This window comes from Amphiura filiformis, unplaced genomic scaffold (genome assembly GCF_039555335.1).
Source record: "Amphiura filiformis unplaced genomic scaffold, Afil_fr2py scaffold_80, whole genome shotgun sequence".
Taxonomy (NCBI): Eukaryota; Metazoa; Echinodermata; class Ophiuroidea; order Amphilepidida; family Amphiuridae; genus Amphiura; species Amphiura filiformis.
In genome coordinates this window covers 41864-66755 of record NW_027305544.1, presented here as the reverse complement: position 1 = coordinate 66755, position 24892 = coordinate 41864, and the positions used below count along the sequence as shown (strand labels likewise).

At 39.3% G+C, this 24892-nt stretch overlaps 1 protein-coding gene across 1 annotated transcript in view; it reads left to right on the top strand.

Annotated features, from left to right (window-relative positions):
- Positions 1-24892, top strand: part of LOC140144783 (uncharacterized) — a 39043-nt gene that overhangs the window by 11644 nt on the left and 2507 nt on the right. Inside the window, exons 2-5 of the mRNA XM_072166589.1 lie at positions 9788-10289; positions 18413-18586; positions 19110-19641; positions 19871-20155. Coding sequence (XP_072022690.1) covers positions 9807-10289; positions 18413-18586; positions 19110-19641; positions 19871-20155 — 1474 coding nt within the window. The 5' untranslated portion in view covers positions 9788-9806. The remainder of the gene's footprint in view (positions 1-9787; positions 10290-18412; positions 18587-19109; positions 19642-19870; positions 20156-24892) is intronic.

Here is a 24892-nt window from a genome sequence, read left to right as displayed (position 1 = left end):
GCATGGAATTGCTCCTTAAAGGGTACATGCCACAAAATAGCTTTCCATAGACTTTACGTGCAAAATAGGGGTCACGTTTTAGGCTATAAGTCGAGTTACGTCTTACTTTGAAATATATATTTGATATCATCTTAATCAGAACAAAATTCTGCATAACATATCTGAAAATGACACCATATTTTAGGTCTACTTTTTGAGAAAAATAGCGCTATATAAAAAGACCCGATTTTCCCGTGTTTACGTCCGACTGCTAACCGCGTTTTGACCTCGTGTGTTCATGCGCTCATCATCGTAAACATCACTCAAATTTTCCGTTTTCTGTTCAAATTAGTAGAGATCACATTCACAAGTTCTAGCAAAACACGATTTGCAACACTAAAATTGTTAATATTGTACCGATTTTGCACATTTTTATGCAAAGTTGGGACTATAGTCGTGATAAACTTTTACCGGAAACCGCTTCACACGCGGATTTAGTGGCATGCACCCTTGAAGAGGCTAAAACATCGTTTTAGGCCTTGAAAATGATTTTGTTATCTTTTTCACTACATTTTGAATTAATTGTAAGAAATGTTGGGTTATTTTCTTTCATACTTTAGACAGGATGTCGATTTCAAGCACAAGCATGATAGCCAACAATTGCCATTTTTCGTCATTTTGATGCACATGACTGCACAATGGTTGCTGATTTGCTAGTTTCATGAAGATATTAATTGATGTTAAGAGTAAACGTTCTTTAAACATCTTTTACAAGTGCATAACTTCAAAATTAAAACATTCTCAGTACCTGCAGAATATTTAAAAAGACAAGAAATGTAATCAAGTAGGCCTACCCCCCCTTCAGCGTCACTTTTAACCCGTTTTGTCCAAAAAGCAAATGTAATGAATGGCTATTTGAAATTAAATATTAATAAAATTAAACTTTGAATGTTATAACAATTTAAAATACTGGACAGTGGTATAAATAAAGCAAACTAGAAACTTAAATATCTTAAATCTAATATTTTATGTAATTTTATTAAAATTGAAGGCCAAAACTTGAGTTTAAATGACAAAAAAATTGGTTAAGAAATAACAATGAAATTGAAAAACTTCTTTGTAATTTAAACAACAATAAAAAATGTTTTCAATATTTTGAAACTCTTCTTTATTCATATCAAAAGGTTTCAAACTTCTACCAAAATCGGAACTTTTATTAAATTGGAAATAAAAGCAGGCCTATTCGCGGCAAACGCACATACAGCGAAAAACCTGGCGGCGTCCATGAACGCGCTTGTTGATGTCCCTCCTCTTTTCTTCGCGTGCATTTTAAATAGATAAAGACGCGCGGAAAACGCATGGAATTGCTCCTTAAAGGGTACATGCCACAAAATAGCTTTCCATAGACTTTACGTGCAAAATAGGGGTCACGTTTTAGGCTATAAGTCGAGTTACGTCTTACTTTGAAATATATATTTGATATCATCTTAATCAGAACAAAATTCTGCATAACATATCTGAAAATGACACCATATTTTAGGTCTACTTTTTGAGAAAAATAGCGCTATATAAAAGACCCGATTTTCCCGTGTTTACGTCCGACTGCTAACCGCGTTTTGACCTCGTGTGTTCATGCGCTCATCATCGTAAACATCACTCAAATTTTCCCGTTTTCTGTTCAAATTAGTAGAGATCACATTCACAAGTTCTAGCAAAACACGATTTGCAACACTAAAATTGTTAATATTGTACCGATTTTGCACATTTTTTATGCAAAGTTGGGACTATAGTCGTGATAAACTTTTACCGGAAACCGCTTCACACGCGGATTTAGTGGCATGCACCCTTAATATGGGCATACTGATTCCATATAATTATGCGGATTATCGTAACGGCCATCGATGTTACTAATTATGCAATTATTGAATACACGAATGATGCAGTTACGGAGCGATGCAGAACATCTGTGTAAGAGATTTATGTTTACGTCTTATTTTCATCTCCGAAAAAAAGTGAAACTGACGCCGACAAAATATCACTGCGTGTCCCGTCATTAGTTTTTAACCATTAGGTCTATAAAATGTATACAAAGTTAGGTTTCAATAGCAGGAAACTTTTTTGGGTGAGGACACCATGTCCATAAGGCATAGAAATGTTGTTTTTTTGCCCCCGAAAGGTATTAGTGATCGCGCGCCATTATCGTGATTATCGGGGATTCCTTTTTTGCGATGAAGGCACCAGCCGAAATGTCCGTATTCCAGAATGTAATGAACATAACTCTGTACTCCCCCGGGGAGATGATGTATTTTGCGACACTCATACCCCCCTGGAATAGTGCATGATGGGAAAGAGGGAAAAAGGTCTATTAAAGCTAAACTGGCGAAAAATGGTGCAAAAGTGGAAGAAACCCACATACCTGCGTGAACATTGGTTATGGGGGGAAGATTATGTGGACTATCCCCTTAGCAAAATATTGGGGGGGATTTATCCCCCATCCCCCGGGATCTACGCCTATGCTGATGAAGGGCGCGGTGTGGAGAAGTGATGGGATGCGCCACAGAATTTTAATTCTGTGGGATGCGCACATTTTGCAAAATCATTAGTTCTTTATCATGCATCACCTAAATGCGCCTCAACATCACTGTAGGCCCAAATATACCGTCCCAACCGGCCCAGGGGATATATTACGAACTTATTGTAGTTTTTATTGTTTTCTCTCTCTCATGTGATGTGAGAGACACATCTTGTACCCTCGTCTCTCTCCCTCTCTCTCCTTCCCCCTCACTCCCCTCTCTATCTCTCTCCCTCCCCGTCTCTCTCTCCCCTTCTCTCTCTCTATCTCTATTTTTTTTTTTGGGGGAGGGTCGCCAGGGGGTGTCGGCGTCGCACCCCCACACCCCCGCATGGCGACGGGCCTGGCCCACTCTGATTAAGCCCGGGGGGTACTCAGTACAAATGGCCATATGGGGGATGTGCCGCAAACATGGGTAGCATAGCATTTTCAGCCTTTTGGTGTATCAATGACCCTTTTTCTAGGCCAAATGTGGTATGTGGATGGGTCGTTGTTTCAAAATTTTCAAAATTTTTGCGGAACATAGCCCAATCTGGCCTCCACTATAGGCAACATTTTTGGAATTTTCCAAAATTTGGAGCAAAAATTGTAAAATTAAATCAAATTGTGTGATTTGGGTCCAAATTTCTTGAACAATTGGTACATTGATGGGTCTACTTTCAAATTCTCAGTGGCACACCCCTACCCAAACCAAACTTGAGTATCCCCGGGATTAAACCAAAGTTTCGGTCTCGGTCTTGGTCTGGGAACTTAGAGGTCTCGGTCTCGGAAGGGATGGTCTTGGTCTCGGAAGGCAGTGGCGTAACTCCTATGGGCTCTGGGGGGCGAACCCCCGGGCACCCGGGCTAAGGGGCACCCAGACCTGGATACCCTTTCAACACGATAATACTTTGTTATAGGAAAGAAGTGGAAACCTTAACCCACCATGCATAAAATTATACTCTTCATTTGGGTGCCCACTTCAACACAAAATTTTCGCGCGCTTCGCGCGTATTGCTATAAATTGTCATTTGGAAGACCAAACCTCAACTTGATTATAGCAAGTTTGAATGCACATTTTTGCGCGCCCACACCACTGGTATTGTGTATTCTTTCCTCTGAAAACAGAAATTCGGGCAGCGCGGTACGGTGACTGGACTTTCGCGATTCGTCTTTCTTGCACCATGTGAGATAGTGATCATATTCTGAGCTGAGCATAGTCTGGTAACTAAGAAAATATGTCCTACACCAGTGGCGTAGCGACGGGGGACAGAGAAGGGCACGTGCCCTGGGCGCCACCCTTAGGGGCGCGCCAAATTAACCAATTCAGCATTGATTCTGCAGCCTCTCCAGCGATGAAAGTCAACTTTTACGCGCTTCGCGCGCATTTCAGCACAAGATCATTTGAAAGATTAATTGAAGACGATATTCAACTTCATTATGACCAAAATTAATGCGTGATTGGCCATATTTTGCGCAAATTTTGCGCGCTCCGCGCGCTCTTGTTTCAAGAATTGGGGAGGGCGTCATTATGTATCCTTAGCCCTGGGCGCCACAACCACTAGCTACGCCTGTCCTACACATCGGACTATGCACACCCTTAGTCAGGGGCACCCGATCTACTTTCGCCCCCGGGCACCCTGGCCCAAAGTTACGCCACTGTCGGAAGGCTTGGTCTCGGTCTCGATCTCGGATGGGCAGGTCTTGGTCTCGGTCTCGGACATAGAGGTCTTAACTACAACACTGGTGAGACCGTGAGAAACGGACCATTTCCATGATACAGGAAGAAATAGCAAATAAGTAGGGATTTTGTGAAAATCTACTGCCTGCGTGAAAAATGCTCTGATCTTACTGATATCTCAGCACAATTGTATTATGAATATTCCCAAGTAAAATTGGGTCCTCTTGCTATTCCGATGGTCCGCCATTCCGAAGGTTTCTCTATTCTGAAGGTTCGCTTTTCCGAACCTGCAATTTTACCATTCGCTATTCCGAATGTTATTAAAGGTTCGCTATTCCGAAAAAATGGTTCTCTATTCCGAAGGTTCTCTATTCCGAAAATTCTCAAATCACAAACAGGTTCTCTGTTCCGAAAACAAAAAGGTTCTCTATTCCGAATATGAAGAAACGGGTTCTCTATTCCGAAAATGAATAAAGGTTCTTTATTCCGAAACAAGTTACCATGTTCTCTACTCCGAATATGAAAAAGGTTCTCTATTCCGAATATGAAAAAAACGTTCTCCATTCCGAAATCTGAATAGGGTTCTTTATTTCGAAATTAGTCACCGTGATCTCTACTCCGAATTATAAAGAAAGGTTCATTTTTACAAAAAAGTCGATGTTGAATCATCTTTGCGCCCTCTAGCAAGGTTCTTTGGAGTTGAGCAAAGCACCGCTAAACCAATTTGTCATGTGTGGAATAACCCTAATAAGCATGATAAATGTCTGGTTATTTTTTCAATGTGTGCCCGATAGAAGGGGTAAATTTTGAAAAACGTTACACTGAGTATAGCTATAATCAAGGAAACAATTTTCTTCAGAAGAGGGTTGGGGTCCGGGTGTGGGCGTATTCGTGCATGGGAATCTACTGAAGATAGCTGATGGCTATGATAGGTCATAACTATATACTGAATATAGCCGATGGCTGAAGTCATTGATATCTACTGGTGTTAGCTGATGGCTCTGTAGAGTCATTGCTATCTACTGAAGATAGCTGGCTGCTCTGTGAAGTCATTGCTATCTATTTAGAAAAGCTGACGGCTATGTAAACCCATCGATATACTGATGGCTATGTGAAGTCAGTGATACTAAATGAAGATAGCTGACTGCTCTGTGAAGTCATTGCTATCTACTGAAGATAACCGATGGCTATGTGAAGTCAGTGCTATCAAATGAAAATAGCCGATTGCTCTGCGAAATCATTACTATCTACTGAAAATAGCTGTTGGCTATTATAAGTCGGTGGTATCTACTGAAGGCAGCTGATTGCTATGTAAAGTCAGTGCTATATCCACTAAAGATATACAAATATATACTGCCATGAGAGGTTCTGGTTAAAACTATGGGCCCGAGGTGAGATCAATAATACTATGAACAAGAATATATTAATGAAGTATATAACAGTCAATATTTGTATACTATCTACTGAAGATAGCTGATTGTAATTGTGAAGTTATTGCAAACTACTAAAGATATCAGGGCCGATATTCATAAAGCCTTGCTAAATTAGCAACCAACTAGTGCTTAGCAAGATGCTAAATCCACTAGTTGATAGCTACGTAGCAATCAACTAATTTCTTATTCATAAAACCTTGCTAAACACTTTGCTAACTAGCTATCAACTAGAAATATTTAGCTGATAACTTATTTGGGTGTTTTGGGTGCTATGGCCTTCAACAGTTGTGTAACATCTAATACAATAGGCTTATATAATACATGTCTATTATACTTGAGCTCTGAACCACAGTCAAAATGATCAAAATGTAATGACTCATTGCTGATGGTCTTCATTGAGATTTCGTTAATAAAATTACATGTGTATTTTGTAAGCTATATAGGCCTACAAGGTTGTTACGGCAAATCATAACAAAATGTCCACCATGAGTAAGCCTTCAAATAAGCATCCTAGAAAGAACAACTTCTCGGAAGTTGAAGCTCTATTTCTTAGCGATAAATATGAAGAATGAATAAATATGAAGAATAAATAAAGAATAAATAAATAATAAATAAAGAATAAATAAATAAATAAATAAATAAAGAATAAATATGAAGACTGACTAGTTGTCAACTAGTGACTTAGCGCTGCCCCAGATCAACTCTAAGTTTTGGCAAAATTTTAGAATGTTGCTAACTCTAACTGGGTTTTATGAATAAGAATTAGCAATCAGCTAGGCTTAGCAGCTTGCTAAAGTCAATTTTAGCTGTCAACTAGGCCTAGCGTGGTTTTATGAATATCAGCCCTGGTGGCTATGTGAAGTCATTTCTATTTACTGAAGATAGCTGATAGCTCTGTGAACAGTGGCGTAACCAGTGGGGGGGGCAAGCTGCCCCCGGACACAAAAAACTGGGAAGAAGAGCAAAAAATTGGGAAGGGAAAAGGGGGAAGGAGTGAAAAGAGGGAAGAAAAAGGGAAGGAGAAAAGAAAAAGGGGAAAAAGAGGGAAGAAAAAGGGAAGGGAGAAGAGAAAAGAGGAAGGGAGAAGAGAAAAGGGAAAGAAAGAGAGAAGAAGATCTACCCCCGGACACAAAAACTGGGAAGAAGAGCAAAAAATTGGGAAGGGGAAAAGGGGGGAAGGAGAGAAAAAGAGGGAAGAAAAAAGGGGAAGGAGAACCCCTGGACCCCACCCGTTTATCACTTCGCGGCAAGCCGCACGCGATGCGCACATAAATAATACTTTTGGTCAAAAATTGGGAAATTTTTCAATCTTGCCCCCCCCCCCGGAAGGTCAGGTCTGGTTACGCCCCTGTCTGTGAAGTCATTGCAATTTGGTGAAGATAGCTGATATCTATGTGAAGTCATTGCTATCTACTGAATATAGCTAATGGCCATGTAAAGTTAATGCTATATATACTGGGGTTAGCTGATGGCTCTGTGAAGTTATTGCTATCTACTAAAGGGAAACAGGACATTTCGCCTCCCTATACCATTTCGCCCCCTACATGCTGAACTGCTAACGTAGTGCCCACCCACCACGTAATCTACTAAAACAGGACACTATTATGCCTCCCTGAAATTTCGCCCCCTATATGCTGAACTGCTAAATATAGTGCCCACACACCGTGTTAGTTAGGGTTATGGTTAGGGTTAGGGACAGTCCCTAGTGTTAGGGGATTCGGGTTAGGGTTTTCAGAGCCTATGGGTAAGGCAACTGCTTGAGGTTAGGGATTAGCATGATTAGGGTTTTCGTTTGGGACTTAGGGTTAAGATTTATAGTTAGGGCTCAGTGTTACTGTTAAGGGTTAAAATTAGGGTCAGGGTTAGGGCCCTATATCAATTTGCCAATATCTATATTTGCCAATTTAGAAATGGCCATATGAAGTCATTGTTATCTGTTAAAGGTGAACCTTATTGAAAATAAAGTTATATATCAATGGAAAGCTTATGATGTCAGGATACTAAAAACATTTTTTTCCGATTTTTTTGATGGCCAGTAAAGCTGAAAAATTAAAAAAATCAATATAATTTTGGTCTTTTTTAAGGCGCCCAAAAAGCACCCAAATCAATCGTCTATGACCTTGGGTATGCTCGTGACGTGTGAAGTTGATGGCTATGTAAAGTCAATCAAGTCATATTCATTTACTGAAGTTATATGATGGCTATGTGAAGTAATTGCTATCTACTGAAGATAGGTGATGGCTATGTAAAGTCAGTGCTATCAAATGAAGATAGCATATTGTTCTGTGAAATCATTGCTATCTAATGAAGATAGCTGATAGCATAGCAAAAATAAAACATTTTCACAACATTTGCTGTTTTTAGAATGTTATAATAATGTTAAATGTGTGGTTTTAGATTGGTTGAGAAATCACAGAAAACCATCTTGAAAATGTTTTATAAATATTTCAGATATGCAGAAACATTTATATTTCATATTTTATTTCATTGTGGCATTGTTTGCACAGTTCATTCTCCATTGAAACAATCCATTGTTGTCGTTCATTCATGTTGTGTGTAAAATCGATGCGCCAAATCAAACCCAAAGGACTTTGCTAGAGGGCGCAACATGATTCAACAACAGATTCCCTTAGGTGGATTCCCTGACAGATTCGGAAAAAAGAACCTCTTTTATAATTCGGAATAGAGATCACGGTGACTCATTTAGATTTCGGAATGGAGAACCTTTTTTTTTTATATTCGGAATAGAGAACCCAGGCTTTATTCATATTCGGAATAGAAAACACGGTGACTTATTTCGGAATAAAGAACTTTTTTTAGATTTCGGAATGGAGAACCCATTTTTTCATATTCGGAATAGAGAACCCTTTTTCATACTCGGAATCATGGAGAACCTTTTCTGTTTTCGGAATAGAGAACATTTGCAATAGAGAACTTTTTTATTTTTCGGAATAGTGAACCTTCGGAATAGCGAACTTCGCCCGTAAAATTCCCAGAGAGTTCCAAGTCGATTAAAAAAAAAAGTTTTTCGCCATCACACCCTATAGGCCCAGTGGCGTAACTTTGGGCCAGGGTGCCTGGGGCGAAAGTAGATCAGGTGCCCCTGACTATTGGTGTGCATAGTCCGATGTGTAGGACAGGCGTAGCTAGTGGTTGTGGCGCCCAGGGCTAAGGATACATAATGACGCCCTCCCCAATTCTTGAAACAAGAGCGCGCGGAGCGCGCAAAAATTTGCGCAAATATGGCCAATCACGCATTAATTTTGGTCATAATGAAGTTGAATATCGTCTTAAATTAATCTTTCAAATGATCTTGTGCTGAAATGCGCGCGAAGCGCGTAAAAAGTTTGACTTTCATCGCTGGAGAGGCTGCAGAATCAATGCTGAATTGGTTAATTTGGCGCGCCCCTAAGGGTGGCGCCCAGGGCACGTGCCCTTCTCTGTCCCCCGTCGCTACGCCACTGGTGTAGGACATATTTTCTTAGTTACCAGACTATGCTCAGCTCAGAATATGATCACTATCTCACATGGTGCAAGAAAGACGAATCGCGAAAGTCCAGTCACCGTACCGCGCTGCCCGAATTTCTGTTTTCAGAGGAAAGAATACACAATACCAGTGGTGTGGGCGCGCAAAAATGTGCATTCAAACTTGCTATAATCAAGTTGAGGTTTGGTCTTCCAAATGACAATTTATGTGCAATACGCGCGAAGCGCGCGAAAATTTTGTGTTGAAGTGGGCACCCAAATGAAGAGTATAATTTTATGCATGGTGGGTTAAGGTTTCCACTTCTTTCCTATAACAAAGTATTATCGTGTTGAAAGGGTATCCAGGTCTGATGGGTGCCCCTTAGCCCGGGTGCCCGGGGGTTCGCCCCCCCAGAGCCCATAGGAGTTACGCCACTGTATAGGCCTACGTCATCCATACCTTGAATAGGAATCTATATGTTGATATACTTTATTTAATTCAACATGAGAAAAAAATACTAGGTATGACCTGTTGTACTACCCTAATGCTCATGCCTACCCCTCCCTCACCCCACCCACGGTGATACTGCTATACTGCCTAAGCCCCATAGTCCAGCGATGGTGCAAGAACCACAGTTCATACAGTCCATCTGTTTACATACTTTTTTATTTATTTAGATGATGAGCTGATCTGGAAATGGCTACCAGTTATTCACAAGTAAATTACATCAAAGTTCTTCAGGCCCTTCAACTTGTCTGTGACAAGGCCATTCCTAGTATTGATAAAGTTATCAATGCTTGGCATTCATCCCAGACACAATCTAACAGTAACACGCAGCCATGCAGCCAACCAGAAGTGTGTTCAACCATAAAAGGAAAGCCCAAACCAAATGCATCATCATGCGCAGGGTGTTACGAGTGGGGAAGGGCTTTAGAACGTGTCTACTATCCTAAGCCACCCTTTATTACTTGGAGAAACATCAACTCTTCATTACTACATGGTAGTGCAACTGAAGTATGTAGTGGATTTGCATTGACTTTACCGCCTGGCCGAAGACCAACACAGATTTCAGACTATGACACGGCAAGCATCATCAAGATAATGCTAGGATTTGGGGAGTATCATCATAATAACCAAGCAACACAACATTATCCGGATCCATACCAGACAATTCGTAAGGTAATAATACAGTAAACGAACCTGGGAAGTTACATCCTGTTCATGTTCCTTTTGAATATCATAAGGCGCGTGAAAGTCGATTCCGAGTTTATCGTCCCCCGCCCGCGTCACTTTTTGGTAACCAAAAACACCCGCGTCAAATTTTCAAAAATGCCAAAATAATTCATTATTTTTAAAGTATCAGTGTTTTCACCAGTTTTAGCAATTGGAAACATATATTTTTGTTTGTAAAACATACATTCATAACTTGGAAGCAAAACCATGCCCTCTTCTAACTTTTCTAGTCCCTACCCATATAAAAACATGTTTATAAATAACATGTATGAGTGTGGCTTTAAATCAACACGCATTTTAGGTCAATCTGATGAAAATAATGAAAAATGAAAAATGAAAAAGTCACCTCACCAACCTGGAAAAAAAAGGGACGATAAACTCGGAATTGACTTTCATGAGCCTAATACTCGTGCTCATAACCTGCTTGAGCAATACTCACAGATCACAATACGGTAAAGGTCATGGGGTATGTGGGGTGGGTGGTTGCTGGGGGTGCATGGCCACACCCCTCTAAAAAGTCCCTGTAAAAGTGTCCAAAAAGGTCCAAATTAGACAAATTAACAAAGGGACAACTTTTTTCAAGGACAAATAATCAGTTTTGAGCATTAATGTTATGAATATTTCAATGCTCCAAATTTCATTTGGATTTTGGTACTATTTACACAAGTAAATAACATAACAAATGTTAAGATATACGCTACATGTGACTTTTTATGTATTAAACTGAAAATAATGACTGATGTTGTCTTTTGAAGGAAATATCATCAAATTTTGACCCCTAATAACTTTTTGATTGTTTTATAACAAATAGTCTTATTTATCCTGCTATTTCAAGTTGCTCTTGAGTCAAATAATACAAAAAAACTACTTTCTAAGGCCATCTTAATTAAATCCTTTGTCTCGAAGCTTGCAAGAATTTTGTTTTTATTGTATTTTTGTTTTAATTTTATTTTTTTATATGTCAGTACAGGATTTTGGACAAGCATTTTGTGCAAAAAGTATCAATGTAGCAAATGTTGGAATAGTAGACAAATAAAGTCACTGCTACAAACTATTATTCTTCTCTTTTATTATTTTTGTGTCCAAAATTTGAGAAAAAATCAGAACTTATGATCAAATACAAATTTTGAGTTTTATTTTCGCCTTTTAGTTTAAAAAAAAAAAGCTTTAAAAATAATGAATTTCTTGATTTTCAAAGAGGACTAAGTGCACGATTTTACTACTTTGGCTTTGATAGGTTTCACCTGACCTTGACCTACAACATACCCCAAGTATGTGACTGTGGCATGGCAAAACTCACTTTTTACCAGATTGACTGTCAACTGTACTTCTGACAGCTTCTTAAACAATTGATGGAGTTGTTCCATGTGTTGTTCCCAAGTTTGACTGTAAACAATCAAATCATCTACATACGCTTCACATCCCTCTATGTCTGCAACAATTTGATTTACCATTCTCTGAAATGTTGCTGGTGCGTTTTTCAAACCGAATGGCATGAGTTTGTATTGGTAAAGACCAAATGGTGTACAAAAAGCAGATATATCTTTGGCACGGTCTGTGAGTGGAACCTGCCAGTACCCTTTCAAAAGATCAAATTTGCTAACAAATTTTGCATTCCCAATTTTGTCTATGCAATCATCAATTCTTGGAATTGGGTACGAGTCTGTCTTTGAATGAACATTTGCAGCTCTCGTGTCTGCGACCAATCGGTATGAACCATCAGGCTTGGGAACAAGAATGCATGGTGAACTCCACTCACTACTACTTGGTTCTATGATATCATTGTCTAGCATCTAATTGATCTCATTTTTGAGATGTTCCATTTTCAATGGATTGACACTGTAAGGATGCTGCTTGATTGGTTTTGTATCACCAACATCTACATCATGAAATGCAGCATTTGTTCTACTTGGCGTATCAGGAAATATATTGTCAAATTTGTGAATCAAATTTGCAATTTGACTTTGTTGATCTTGAGAAAGATGACCTAACTTTGAGTCCAAATTAGTAAGCACATCTGTCACTTCTTTCAACATACTCTTTGAGCATATTTATGTGGCATAACTGCCTGCTCTTGCGTCTACCAGGAGTCTTGATAATATAATCTACTTCACCCACTTTTGACTCTACCTCACATGGGCCATGATATCTGGCTTGCAATGGGTGTCCTGGAATTGGAAACAATACTAGAACTTTGTCACCTGGTTTGAACACTCTTTCTCTGGCATGTTGATCATACCATTGTTTCATTTTGGCCTGACCCTGTTTCAAGTTTTCTTTGGTGATATCAGTTGCTCTGTTAAGCCTATGCTTAAAATTGGAGACATAATCCAATAAATTGATATCTGATTTCTCATTGAGCCACTTTTCTTTCAACAACTTTAAGGGCCCGCGCACTGTGTGTCCAAACACTAACTCAAAAGGACTAAATCCTAAAGTTTCCTGAACAGCTTCCCTAGCAGCAAACAATAACAAGTGTACTCCCTCATCCCAGTCCCTCTGAAATTCCAAACAGTATGTCCTGATCATGTTTTTCAAAGTTTGGTGGAACCTTTCTAGTGCACCTTGTGATTCTGGATGGTAAGCACTTGAGGTATACTGTTCTATACCTAATTGATACATGACCTGTTGAAATACTCCAGAAGTTAAGTTTGATCCTTGGTCTGACTGTATGGACTTGGGGAGCCCCACAAATATGAAGAACTTAGTTAAAGCTTTCACTATAGTCACTGCTTTAATATTTCTCAAGGGTATGGCTTCAGGAAAACGTGTTGACGCGCACATAATTGTCAGAAGGTATTGATTACCTGACTTAGTCTTTGGTAGGGGGCCTACACAATCAATAATAACCCTACTAAATGGTTCATCAAAGGCTGGAATTGGCTTTCTGATTTGGCTTCCCTACTACTTGGCATATGTGACATGTTTTGCAATATTCAGAAACATCTTTTCTGAGAGTGGGCCACCAGAAATGTCTCAGAATTCTTTCATGAGTTTTCTTAACACCCAAATGCCCTGCCATGGGACTATCATGTGCTATGTTAATAACTTCAGTGTGGTATACTTTTGGTACCACAATTTGATGCACTACCTTCCACTCTTCATCGGCAGGTACATCAGGTGGGCGCCATTTTCTCATTAGCACATCATCTTGTTTGTAAAAACAGACAGAATTTTGTTCTGCTTCTTCTAGGGTCAATGCCCTTTGATTAATCTCTTTGAGTTCTGGGGCATTTTGTTGCTCCAGAATCAGCTTGTCATGACTTAATGCACACTAAAAACTACGGGGTTATATTTTCCGTGGTCATTTTGAATGGACCACGTTTGGGGTTGTTTTGACCCTTCAAGGGGGTTGTACTGTTTTAATTTGACCACATTCACGAGGTCATTTTAGCCACGACGAACGTGGTCAAAAACTTAGTGGTCATTTTGCCGATACCGTCGCGCATTGATATCAGTTTCAATCTTCCGCTTTGAAAATCTCAATTCATAAATGAGTTTAAACATGAGCTGCAATTATAGTTTGTTGATTAATAAATAAAACTAATTTTTTTTTTAAAGTTACCCAATTTGTCAACTTTATAATGACTTGCATTTCGGAACTATTTGCACACACGGTGTGCATCGGCTCACGTGGTAACATCAGCGCCATATTTGTTCTGATTGTGCAGCTCAGCGGATTGTCGTGTGTGCTTGTCTGCATGATGTGGAATATGAAAAGTTAGTTGAAAAGTGAGACTGCAAGGATGCATAGACCCTTGTCTATGCACGCAGATTCATTCCAATTTCATGCTGTCGTGGCTGGTGTCTTGGCTGCAGTTGTTATAAGCTTATATCATGTAAGCTTATAATACGTGAACTGTCATAGGCGATGACTGACCATACTGCAGTTACTGTCCGTTTTCCTATACATAATACACAGTGCTCTCACCATTGACGCGTGACCCCTACAAATGATGTATGTTGGGAGAATGGACACTTGCCTAGTTAACATCACTGTGTGAAAAATAACCAGCCAATATTTTATTTATTCTCCAAAACTTCTAGCAAATATATTTCTCTAACATGACCTAAAATTACAGCTAGGTTAGATGTTCAGAAATGGTCGTATACTTTTGTAAAATATGAGTGAGGGCAAGGCATAGCTAGCCAACTCCCCGTGTTATTTGAATGGAGATTTGACCGAAAATATTGGTATCGGACCGCTCACTTCTGAAGGATGCCACAAAAAACCGGTAAAAGCTACATTTAAATTATTCTAAATAGGTTCTAGAAAATAAAGTTTTGTAACATGTCCTAAATTTTTAGCTAATTTAGGTGTTTGGAGAGGGTCGTACTTTTGTGTTTTAGGAAGGACATGTAAACGACAGATAACACCAAAAATATGAAGAAATTATTTCTAAACCGTGTTAAGTCAAAAATCATTATGTTGCTCATTTTCAAGAATGCTGGTTTACAAAAAGCACGACATTGTCTGATTTCGTGAACAAAGCCACACATAACATTGTTTCCTTTCGTTTCCTTTATAATCGGTTACCAACTGAAGCTATGAATACCAGCTTTATTGCGATATCGCACATGAAAACAGTCACTTGTGCACAACCAGAGAAGATCCGATTTAATCAGTTGAGCTGTTTCAATGAGTGTTATCTTGGTTTAATAGCTTTTAATGGGGTTAAGTCCTGCAAAGGTCGAGATGAATTCTACTGTAGACATGACTGCATCATGCTGTGTGTGAGTGTGATACACAGATGCATTTTGCAGTTTGCTGTTTATGTAATGCTTTCTCTGTGCAGAAACACACTTATGTCCTGGTGGGACCAGCATGACCATAGGCCTACTAAAAAATCCAAACAACCCCTAAATGTGGTTATTGAGTAACCCTATAAAACAACCCTTTCAAATGGGTCATTTCATTTGACCCCGAAATGAGGTCATTAAGTAACCCAATAAGGCAACCCTTTTGAAGGGTCATTTCATTTGACCCCGAAATGTGGTAATATTTTGACCCCAATGGGGTTACTATTTGACCCAAATGCGTAGTCATTGCAATGACCCCGACCAATGGGGTCAAAATGACCCCGTTAGTGGTATGGTGTTTAGTTGATAACTATGCTGGGGTCAAAAATGACCCCGTTTGGGTCATTTTTTGACCCCGTAGTTTTAAGTGTGTGGGTCTTTCATGGTTTCCACAATTTGTTCATGCTCAGAGGCTGTGTCATTTTGAGGGGTATTTTTATCCCCAAGAGAAGGAAGTTTATCTTCTTTCTCATTCAACTTTGACACAAATGTGTCTTCCAAATTGTAGCCTAAGTCATCAATTTGGTTGTCCTCAATTGTTTCTAATGAGGCCTTCTTACTCATTGCCCGTGTCACTGCACATGCAGGAAATATCTCCTTTTCCTCACTATTGTCATCCTGTAAACAGGGCTTATCTGTAACTATTGGGTCAGGAAAAACCTTCCCCCTGCCAAGTCATTTCCTAGCAACATGGACACTCCTTTGACTGGCAATTCATATCTAACTCCTATGGTTACAGGACCAGAAACAAAGTCAGATGTCAAGTTAACTTTATGGAGAGGTACATTAAGTATTTCCATCCCAATACCCTGGATCAAAGCATTACCAGCTGAACTATCCTCATTAAAGGGCAAAGTTCCTTCCAGAATCATAGACCGTGCACAACACGTATCTCGCACAATCTTGATGGGCTTTGGACTACCATTGTCACCAAGTGATACTACTCCCTCTAACAAAAATGGTTCAAATTCCTCACACACCTTGTCTGTGTCACCTCCCTTTTGTGGGAATTCTTGTTTTTTAATTTGACTGACTTGTTTCTTTGACTCAAGTGACACTGCACATCCTACAGTATTACTAGCAGTTTGCTGCTGTTTTTGTGCATCTTGTTTGGCTTTTAAGGTCCGACACGTGGTCACTGTATGTCCTGGTTTCTTACAGAACAATTGCAAAATAATTGGGATTTAAATTCAGTCCCACCTGTTGGTCTGGTACCTGAACTCCATGGGGTCCCTCTACCACCAGCACTATGCTGTGAATTAGACCAGGATCTGTGATTAGACTGAGATCTCCCTTCTTGTGTACCACCCTGATTTGCTCTAGGTTGGTTATGGCTGAACCTGTTTGAATAACTTCTGTTATGAGTAAATCTACTCGCATTCAATTTGTGAGTTAAGCCATAGTCGTCGCGTCACTTAGCGTTTTAATTTTTGCTAGCGCTTTCATCCAAGTGGGTTTTAATGTCAGCGTGGACACATTTTTTGAACTCTTCTATAAGAACCAATTGCTTAAGTTGGCCGAAATCATCTTTGACTTCTTTTGAACCAAGCCACCTGTCAAACATTTGTTCCTTTACTCTAGCAAATTCTACATGGGTTTGATCTGCTTGCTTTCTTGAATCTCTGAACTTTTGTCTGTATGCTTCAGGCACCAGTTCATAGGCCTTAAGGACTGCCTGTTTGACTTCTTCATAACTGTTACACTTCTCTATTGGTAGAGCTGAGTAAGTTTCCCTGGCCATCCCCACAAAACTACTTTGTAACAGTAGGGTCCAATGCTCTGGAGGCCATTTCAAATTTGTAGCCACCTTTTCAAAATGTTGGAAATACTCGTCAACATCTTTCTCTTTGAATTTAGGCACAAGCTTTACTTTGTAACATCAATCCCTGACTTTGAGGAGAAACTTGATGAGTATTTGTCACCTAGCTTTGCAAATTTCTCTTGCTCAAACTTGTACTTTTCCTCAATTTCTCTTTCTTTCAAATGTGCTTCCAAATTGAGCTTTGCTTGCCTATCCTTTTCTTCCATTTCTAGTTTTGCTAATTTTTCCTTTTCTTCCATTTCCAATTTTTGTTTTTCAAGTTCCAATTTTGCTATCTTTTCCTTTTGTTCAAGCGCCATCTTTTCTTGGCGCGCGTTTTCTTCTATAGCCATTTTCTGTTTGTCATTCTCTAACTTGATCATTTCCAGTTTTTCTTTTTGGTCCATTTCTATTTTCTTTATTTCTAATTGAATTTCCAACTCTTTCAATTTAAATGCCGAATCCCCACCGATTTCAGTTTCGACCTCTTTTCTCTTGCCCAAAATGGAATCCTCAAAATACTCTTCATCAACCAGTGTCAGTGTAATTACTGGTCCTTATGTACATTATGGTCCAAAATAGTCTCATAAGTATGTTTACTTTCTTTACAGGTGGCGCTATATGGGCAGTAGGCGCATAACCTTTTCATGATAAGATCCTCCACTTTCTTGAATTTCTTCACATGAAAGTGATGGACGTCCACTTCTTGGCTCATCTGTGAGGGACATGTGGCCAGTTTGGAAATTCCTTTTTCAAAAAGCAACAGTGCCATATGATGGACAATCATCACCGTAGATAGCTTTCATTTCATCATAGATTTTCTGAGCATTGTAGGCCTAACCCTTCAAATGCAGGAACTTAATCACGCTGCGTGCCTCAATTTTCACCATTTTACAGGTTATGCGCCCACTGCCCATCTAGCGCCACCTGTATAAAAAGTAAACATACTTATGAGACCATTTTTGGACCATAATGTACAGAAGGACCAGTAATTACACTGACAAAATGTCATCGATATAGCTCCTTCGCTTCTGGGTGATGTCAAAAACTTTTGGATACCCCCTCGTATATAATATTGTTACCATGTGCCTTGTTACTATGTAAGATGGAAAGCACATGTGAATAAACTACTTTGAATTGAATTGAATTGGACAGAATTTAGTTGTACATTGAAAAGGGGGCACTGTGAGTGGGCCCTAGAAGTATTCAGTACATATGCTTGTGCGAGGGTGCAGCAAGATTTTTCAGGGGGTCAATGGGGGGGTCAATGGGGATAAAGTGAATTGGGGGGGAATGAGACCATTCTGTATTTCTTGCCCCAAATAGTGGGTTTTCGTTGACTTGTTTCTGGTGGGAGCAACTGGTGGGGGGGGGGGGGGGGAAGCCCAAGTTTAGGGCAAAATATAATTGTATATGTATTATAGTCACCGCATGGTCTTAAAAATTCTTGATGTATTTATTTTGACAGGTATCCGAAATTGGGACTAAACTGACTCATTTACCAGTCCAAAGCAACATGGCCATGGATTATGAAACTGTACACAGATATTTTCAAGACATGAAAAATTTCATTCATTGTCTTGAAGAGCTCCAGCATTTCACTCAGGAAGAAGGAAATGACATCATAGCCCATCTTGACAGGGTAATGCAACAATTCTTTCTGTAAATTGATTTAGTGCTATACAGTGTGTCTCAATAAAGGTTAGGCCCTGTGGATTGGTTGACTTAACTTTAGTAAAATTAAAACATTCAAAAACCATGAAGTATCGTCTCTTTAAATGGTGCAAATGTGACCAGCTCGAACAAAACCAGGAACAAGTCGCCAGACATGTTTTTTGCGTTATAGATCTTGATGACATTCCCATAAAAAAAAATCAAATTTTGGACTCTTTACGCTGCGAACTACAAAATTTCTAGTTAAGACATTTGTTCCAAACAAACTCGGTTTTAAACACTGATTTAAACATTTTCAATTAAGGTGAAAATTCTTTGCACAATATTGAAAATATTTTCAAACTCAGGGATCAAGGTACATTTTTGCTACGTTCCATTTGTTACCAACCAGGGTCTCTATGAGCAATCAATATACACAAACATGATGGAGTCTATTCTTATTTACGCCTAACAAGTATTTGTTTAGCTTTTTCATGTGTTTTTGTCTGCAGATTGCAACTGGCCAAACCGAGACAAGTTATCAAAGTACCAATCACTTGAAGTATTCTGATATGATAACTCACAATCCTCCAATTGGAAGTGGTAAATTTGGCACAGTTTTCCGCATCACGTTCAAACAGAGGGTGTACAAGGGTCACACAATAGCTGCTGCTAAGATTCTGCGCATAATGAACGCGAAGGAGATCCATATCTTGAAGACAGCGCAACACCCACACATTGTAAGCTTTATTGATTACGTTCAAGAAGGCATGATTTCTGTGATAGTTACCGAATTAGCTGATGAATCACTCCGGGCACGTCTAAACAGAAATAGAGGTGATGTCAGTGAGGCACTCCAGGAAAAGTGGATAATGGAATGCGCATCAGCTATCAAATATCTGCACGACGGATTACCCGATGCAGATGGTACCTCGAAGCCTGTTGTTCACCGTGATATCAAAGCTGATAATTGCCTGCTGTTTGCTGGGGATTTGGTGAAATTGTGTGATTTTGGAATCGCAGAAGAAACAGACCACACTACTGGTAAGCGATACACTTAATTTATTCATAATAACCCATTTTCATCAGTACATCAATCGATTATTCAGTCACTCGCTCCGTCATTTAATCGATCACATCGATCATTCAATACTACCACTTCCTTTCTGCCATGTTTAGCCTTATCATTTTTCCTTCTTTGTCTATTTCCTTTCCTCATTTGTTTACGGCTTTATCATTTTTTTGTTTCCTTATTGTCATTTTCATTTATCAGGCACTTCTTCCCGCAAAGGTACTGAAGCTTGGATGGCCCCAGAGTTACTCATGTCATCCAAATTCTCTACGGCATCTGATATCTATGCCTTCGGTGTTTTGATATGGGAAATCACAACCCAAGAGATGCCAACAGCCCACCAGGATGTCAGAGGAGCTCGTATATGGGGCCAACCTATTAGATATACTTTTCCGATATATATGGAGGACTTGCTTCCCCTCTGTTGGAAGATAGACCGCCACGATCGTCCCACTATTGATGGTGTCATCGCTCGACTTCCAAAAGGTAATTAGGAGTTACAGTTAAGAAACAGAGTGTTTGACAAGTGTTTATTAACTGCTTAAATTGGTGTTGATGAAGTAGTCATCTAATGCTGATATTGGCGTTGATGAAGTAGTTTATCTACTGCTGATATTGGTGTTGATGTAGTAGTTCATCTACTGCTGATATTGGTGTTGATGAAATACCGTAAAACCCCGTCTACAAGCATATAGTGTGCTTAAGATGAAAGCTACATTAATCCAGTCGCCATTATGGAGTTTGAGCAAATAAAAAATTACGGATCCAAGCATATACAAAGTATTATTTTAAGACCGATCTATTGTATTGGTATATAAACGCTTGCTTCGAATTAATTAAGCTTTTATAAAAAATAACACTATATATGCTTGTAGACGGGGTTTTACGGTAGTTTATTGACTGCTGATATTGGTGGTGTTGACGAATTAGTCATCTATTACTGATATTAGTGTTGATGAAATAGTTTATCTGCTGCTGATATTGGTGTTGATGAAGTAATTATCTACTACTGATATTGGTGTTGATGAAGTAGTTTATCTACTGCTGATATTGGTGTTGATGAAGTTATTAATCTACTACTGATATTGTTGTTTATGAAGTAGTTTATCTACTGCCGATATTGGTGTTGATGAAGCAGTCATCTGCAGCTGATATTAGTGTTGATGAAGTAGTTTATCTATGTTATATCGGTGTTGATGGAAGTAAACACAGCCAAATTAAAAAGTCGCCACTATAGGTCCATCCCCATTTAATCAGAGCCTGATGAGTTTATTGCAAAATAATTTATATAATAATTTTCTATTCACTTTCCTTCGAAGGTTGATACCAAATTTGATATCAAAAGTTTAATCATCTTGAGCATATAGGAACCGTTGCTTGGAAATTTGTGCCATTTTAAAAATGACATAGGGAGTTGTATCACGAAGCGGAGCTAGCGTGAGTGCCAAGAATTACATCGCTTGAATAGGCTGGCAGGTTTACACATCTACACGCATCTGAGGTCTAATTTCATTTTCATTAAAGGTTTACCCATGCATGTCAAAATGCGAATCAAATACGCCGCTCTTTCAATTGTGCGCAGGCAAGTGTACAATGATTCCTGTACGGGTTGCTTCGGGCCACATAATAAGCTGATACCATGCATTGGCTTTTGCGTGTTCATTTCGTAATTTGTCATTTTTTAAATCGCACAAATTTCCAAACAGCGGTTCCTCACGATAATGCTCACGATAATTAAACTTTTGATATCAAATTTGGTATCAACCTTCAAAGGAAAGTGTATAGAAAAATTTTATATAAATTATTTTGCCATAAACTCATCAGACTATGATTAAATGGGGATGGAACTAGTGAGGTGACTTTTAAATTTGGCTGTGTTTAGTTAATCTACTGCTGATATTAGCAGTCCCAGAACAACGCCAAATATGGATTAAAAGACCTTTGACCTTGGATGTACAACAGCATGTTATGATCTAATGGGAAACTGTGCACATCAACAAACACCATTTCTATCAAAAAGGCAACGGCCGATATAATTTGAAACCACATAAATTACTAGAGTTGGTTCTTCTCTTGGATTTGGACCAAGCTTTAGAATATCGACTGTTGCGTTTTGAAATAAAACAAACCAGAAATTTATCACCCATTGTAAAAGATATGGCACATGTACCGAATACATGTACCGAATACATGTACCGGTACATACATTGGCTGACCTTGTGGATTTCCTGGCCCAGCCATGCTAACCACATAAGGAGATTATACGATTAACCTAGTGCAGCTATTGTCATAGCAGGGTATTATTATGTAATACTCCTGATCCATATTTGGCGCTCTCTTGGACTGATTAGTGTTGATGAAGTAGTTTATCTATTAGTAGGCATGTCCACTAAAAATTGAAGTACTTTTAAATTGATTCAGACCTAACTTATTGGCTGGGAATTGATGAAAGAAACATTTTGGCGTTTAAATAATCTTAATCGGACGTTTCATTCCAGAGATATGGCCTTTTGAGTGTTACGGTTTTATATAGGGCTGCTAGAACATGTTAAAAAGTTAAAGTCCAAAAAGGATTACTAACAGAAAGTGCAATTTTAAGGTACTTTTTCTTAATGTAGGCCTATTTATTAACTAGCGTTATCTGGAACATTATATTTGCTTATAACAACATGAAAATAAGATCATCCTGAAAATTTAATCGATTTTGTTGACATACAACAAAAAATATAAGACCTCAAAACCCATGGTTTGTTTGGTGAAACCGCAAGCATGATCATAGATGGCCGCCATGGAAAATATCTCCATAGAGGAGATGAACAATAAGTGCATTATTTCAAATGAATGGCGGTAGTCTTAAACATTGTTCAATCTTTTACGGTCAGCACATTTTATCTTCAAAAATTATTATATTTCATCATGGCATAAGTTTGGTAATATTAATCACTACCAATTTTGAGAAATTAGCTCCAACTCAAAGGTTATCTTTAATACATTGAGCAATACACTGTGTGTGCATGGAAGCCATGATCCCGGGGCCATGATGGATAGCATATGAAATGGACATGGTAGTGAGAAGTGCATGATTTGAGATGGGCCGCGGTAGGCTTAAACATTCTTAAATTTCTTAACATCCTGTACATTTTGTCTTCAAAAATAGTTAAATTTTATGACTATGTAAGTTTGCTTGTCTGATTCACTCCAAATTCGGAAATAATTGCGTTTGAACACGTGATGCACGGAATGGTGTCACTTCAACCTGTTGTAGTTCTCATCTCATTAAATTTTTCATTAAAAAAAGTTGATCTCTGCATGGAGGAAGGTCCTCTCTATTTACTGACCAATCAGGAAAAAGTTTGGTTAATGTTTTCCGGTGGAATCAGGAATTTCTTGAAACACCCTGATATAGGCCTACATTTGGATCAAAAACAAGTATGTAAGCCATTTAACAGGCCTGGGATTTCTTGTATCGAACAGTTTCTCCATAGACAATACGTGTGTGAGTGCACGCACACAGTAAATGAAAAATCGTTCTAGTGGAAACTGTATGGACAGTGGGCATCCCTACTATTAGGCCTAAAAAAATTATTTGATTGGCGTAGGCCCGACCCTAACTTTTTTTATTTATTTTTGCAAAAAAAAAAAAAAATTACAGCTTCAAAAGTAAAAAAATAAATAAAAAAAATAAAAAAATTCCTACCTACCTTTACCCTAAATTTTTTTTTATGTTACGAAAATCAAACAATTTTTTTAGGCCTTACTGATATTGGTGTTGATGAAGTAGTTTATCTACTGCTGATATTGGTGGTGTTGATGAAGTAGTTTTTCTACGGGTGTTATTAGTGTTGATGAGGTTGTCATCTACTGCAGATATTGGTGTTGATGAGGTAGTTTATCTACTGCTGATATTGGTGTTGATGAAGTAGTCATCTACTGCTGATATTGGTGTTGATAAGGTAGTCATCTACTGCTGATATTGGTGTTGATGACGTAGTCATCTACTGCTGATATTGTAGGTATGCCAGGCAAACCTTAATTCATGTATGTACATGATCCACCAGTGGAGCTTCTGCGACCCCTACGCAGAACTTCCGTTAGTGGATTAACTGCGCACGGTGGACGCAGGGAATCCACAGTCGGATTTTCGGCGCACGTGCGCTAAAACTCCCCTCCGTATATAGGCGCCGGTGGAGTATTTCTGCGCACGGTCGCAGGGAATCCACTGGCGGATTTTCGGCGCACGTGCGCTGAAACTCCCTTCCGTACATAGGCGCCGGTGGAGTATTTCTGCGCACGGTCGCAGGGAATCCACAGTCGGATTTTTCGGCGCACGTGCGCTGAAACTCCCCTCCGTATATAGGCGCCGGTGGAGTATTTCTGCGCACGGTCGCAGGGAATCCACTGACGGATTTTCGGCGCATGTGCGCAGAAACTCCCCTCCGTATATAGGCGCCGGTGGAGTATTTCTGCGCACGGTCGCAGGGAATCCACAGTCGGATTTTCGGCGCACGTGCGCTGAACCTCCCTCTGTATATAGGCGCCGGTGGAGTATTTCTGCGCACGGTCGCAGGGAATCCACTGACGGATTTTCGGCTCACGTTTTTCTTGAATTCTTAATATGATTTAATATTTGCCTACCCTAGAATGTTTAATAAGTGATAAAACATATATAGGCCCTAAAATAATATTTTTACTTTCTACCATTTAATAATGTTAAATCATAACAATTCATGAGATGATTAAATCGTGCGCTGAAAATCCGTCAGTGGATTCTCTGCGACCGTGCGCTGAATTACTCCACCGGAGCTATATACGGAGGGGAGTTTCTGCGCACGTGCGCCGAAAGTCCGACTTACGGTGGATTCCCTGCGACCATGCGCAGAAATACTCCACCGTTCTGACTCTAAAAATATATATAATATTTCTTACTTTCTAAGTTATTTTTTTAAACAAGGTTTTTAAACATAAACTGACTCTAAACCTATAGGCCCTAAATAATATTCACCGAAAATCCGTCAGTGGATTCCCTGCGACCGTGCGCAGAATTACTCCACCGTAACTATATACGGAGGGGATTTTCAGCGCACATGCGCCGAAAATCCGTCAGTGGATTCCCTGCGACCGTGCGCAGAATTACTCCACCGTAACTATATACGGAGGGGATTTTCAGTGCACGTGCGCAGAAAATCCGACTGTGGATTCCTTGCGTCCACCGTGCGCAGATAA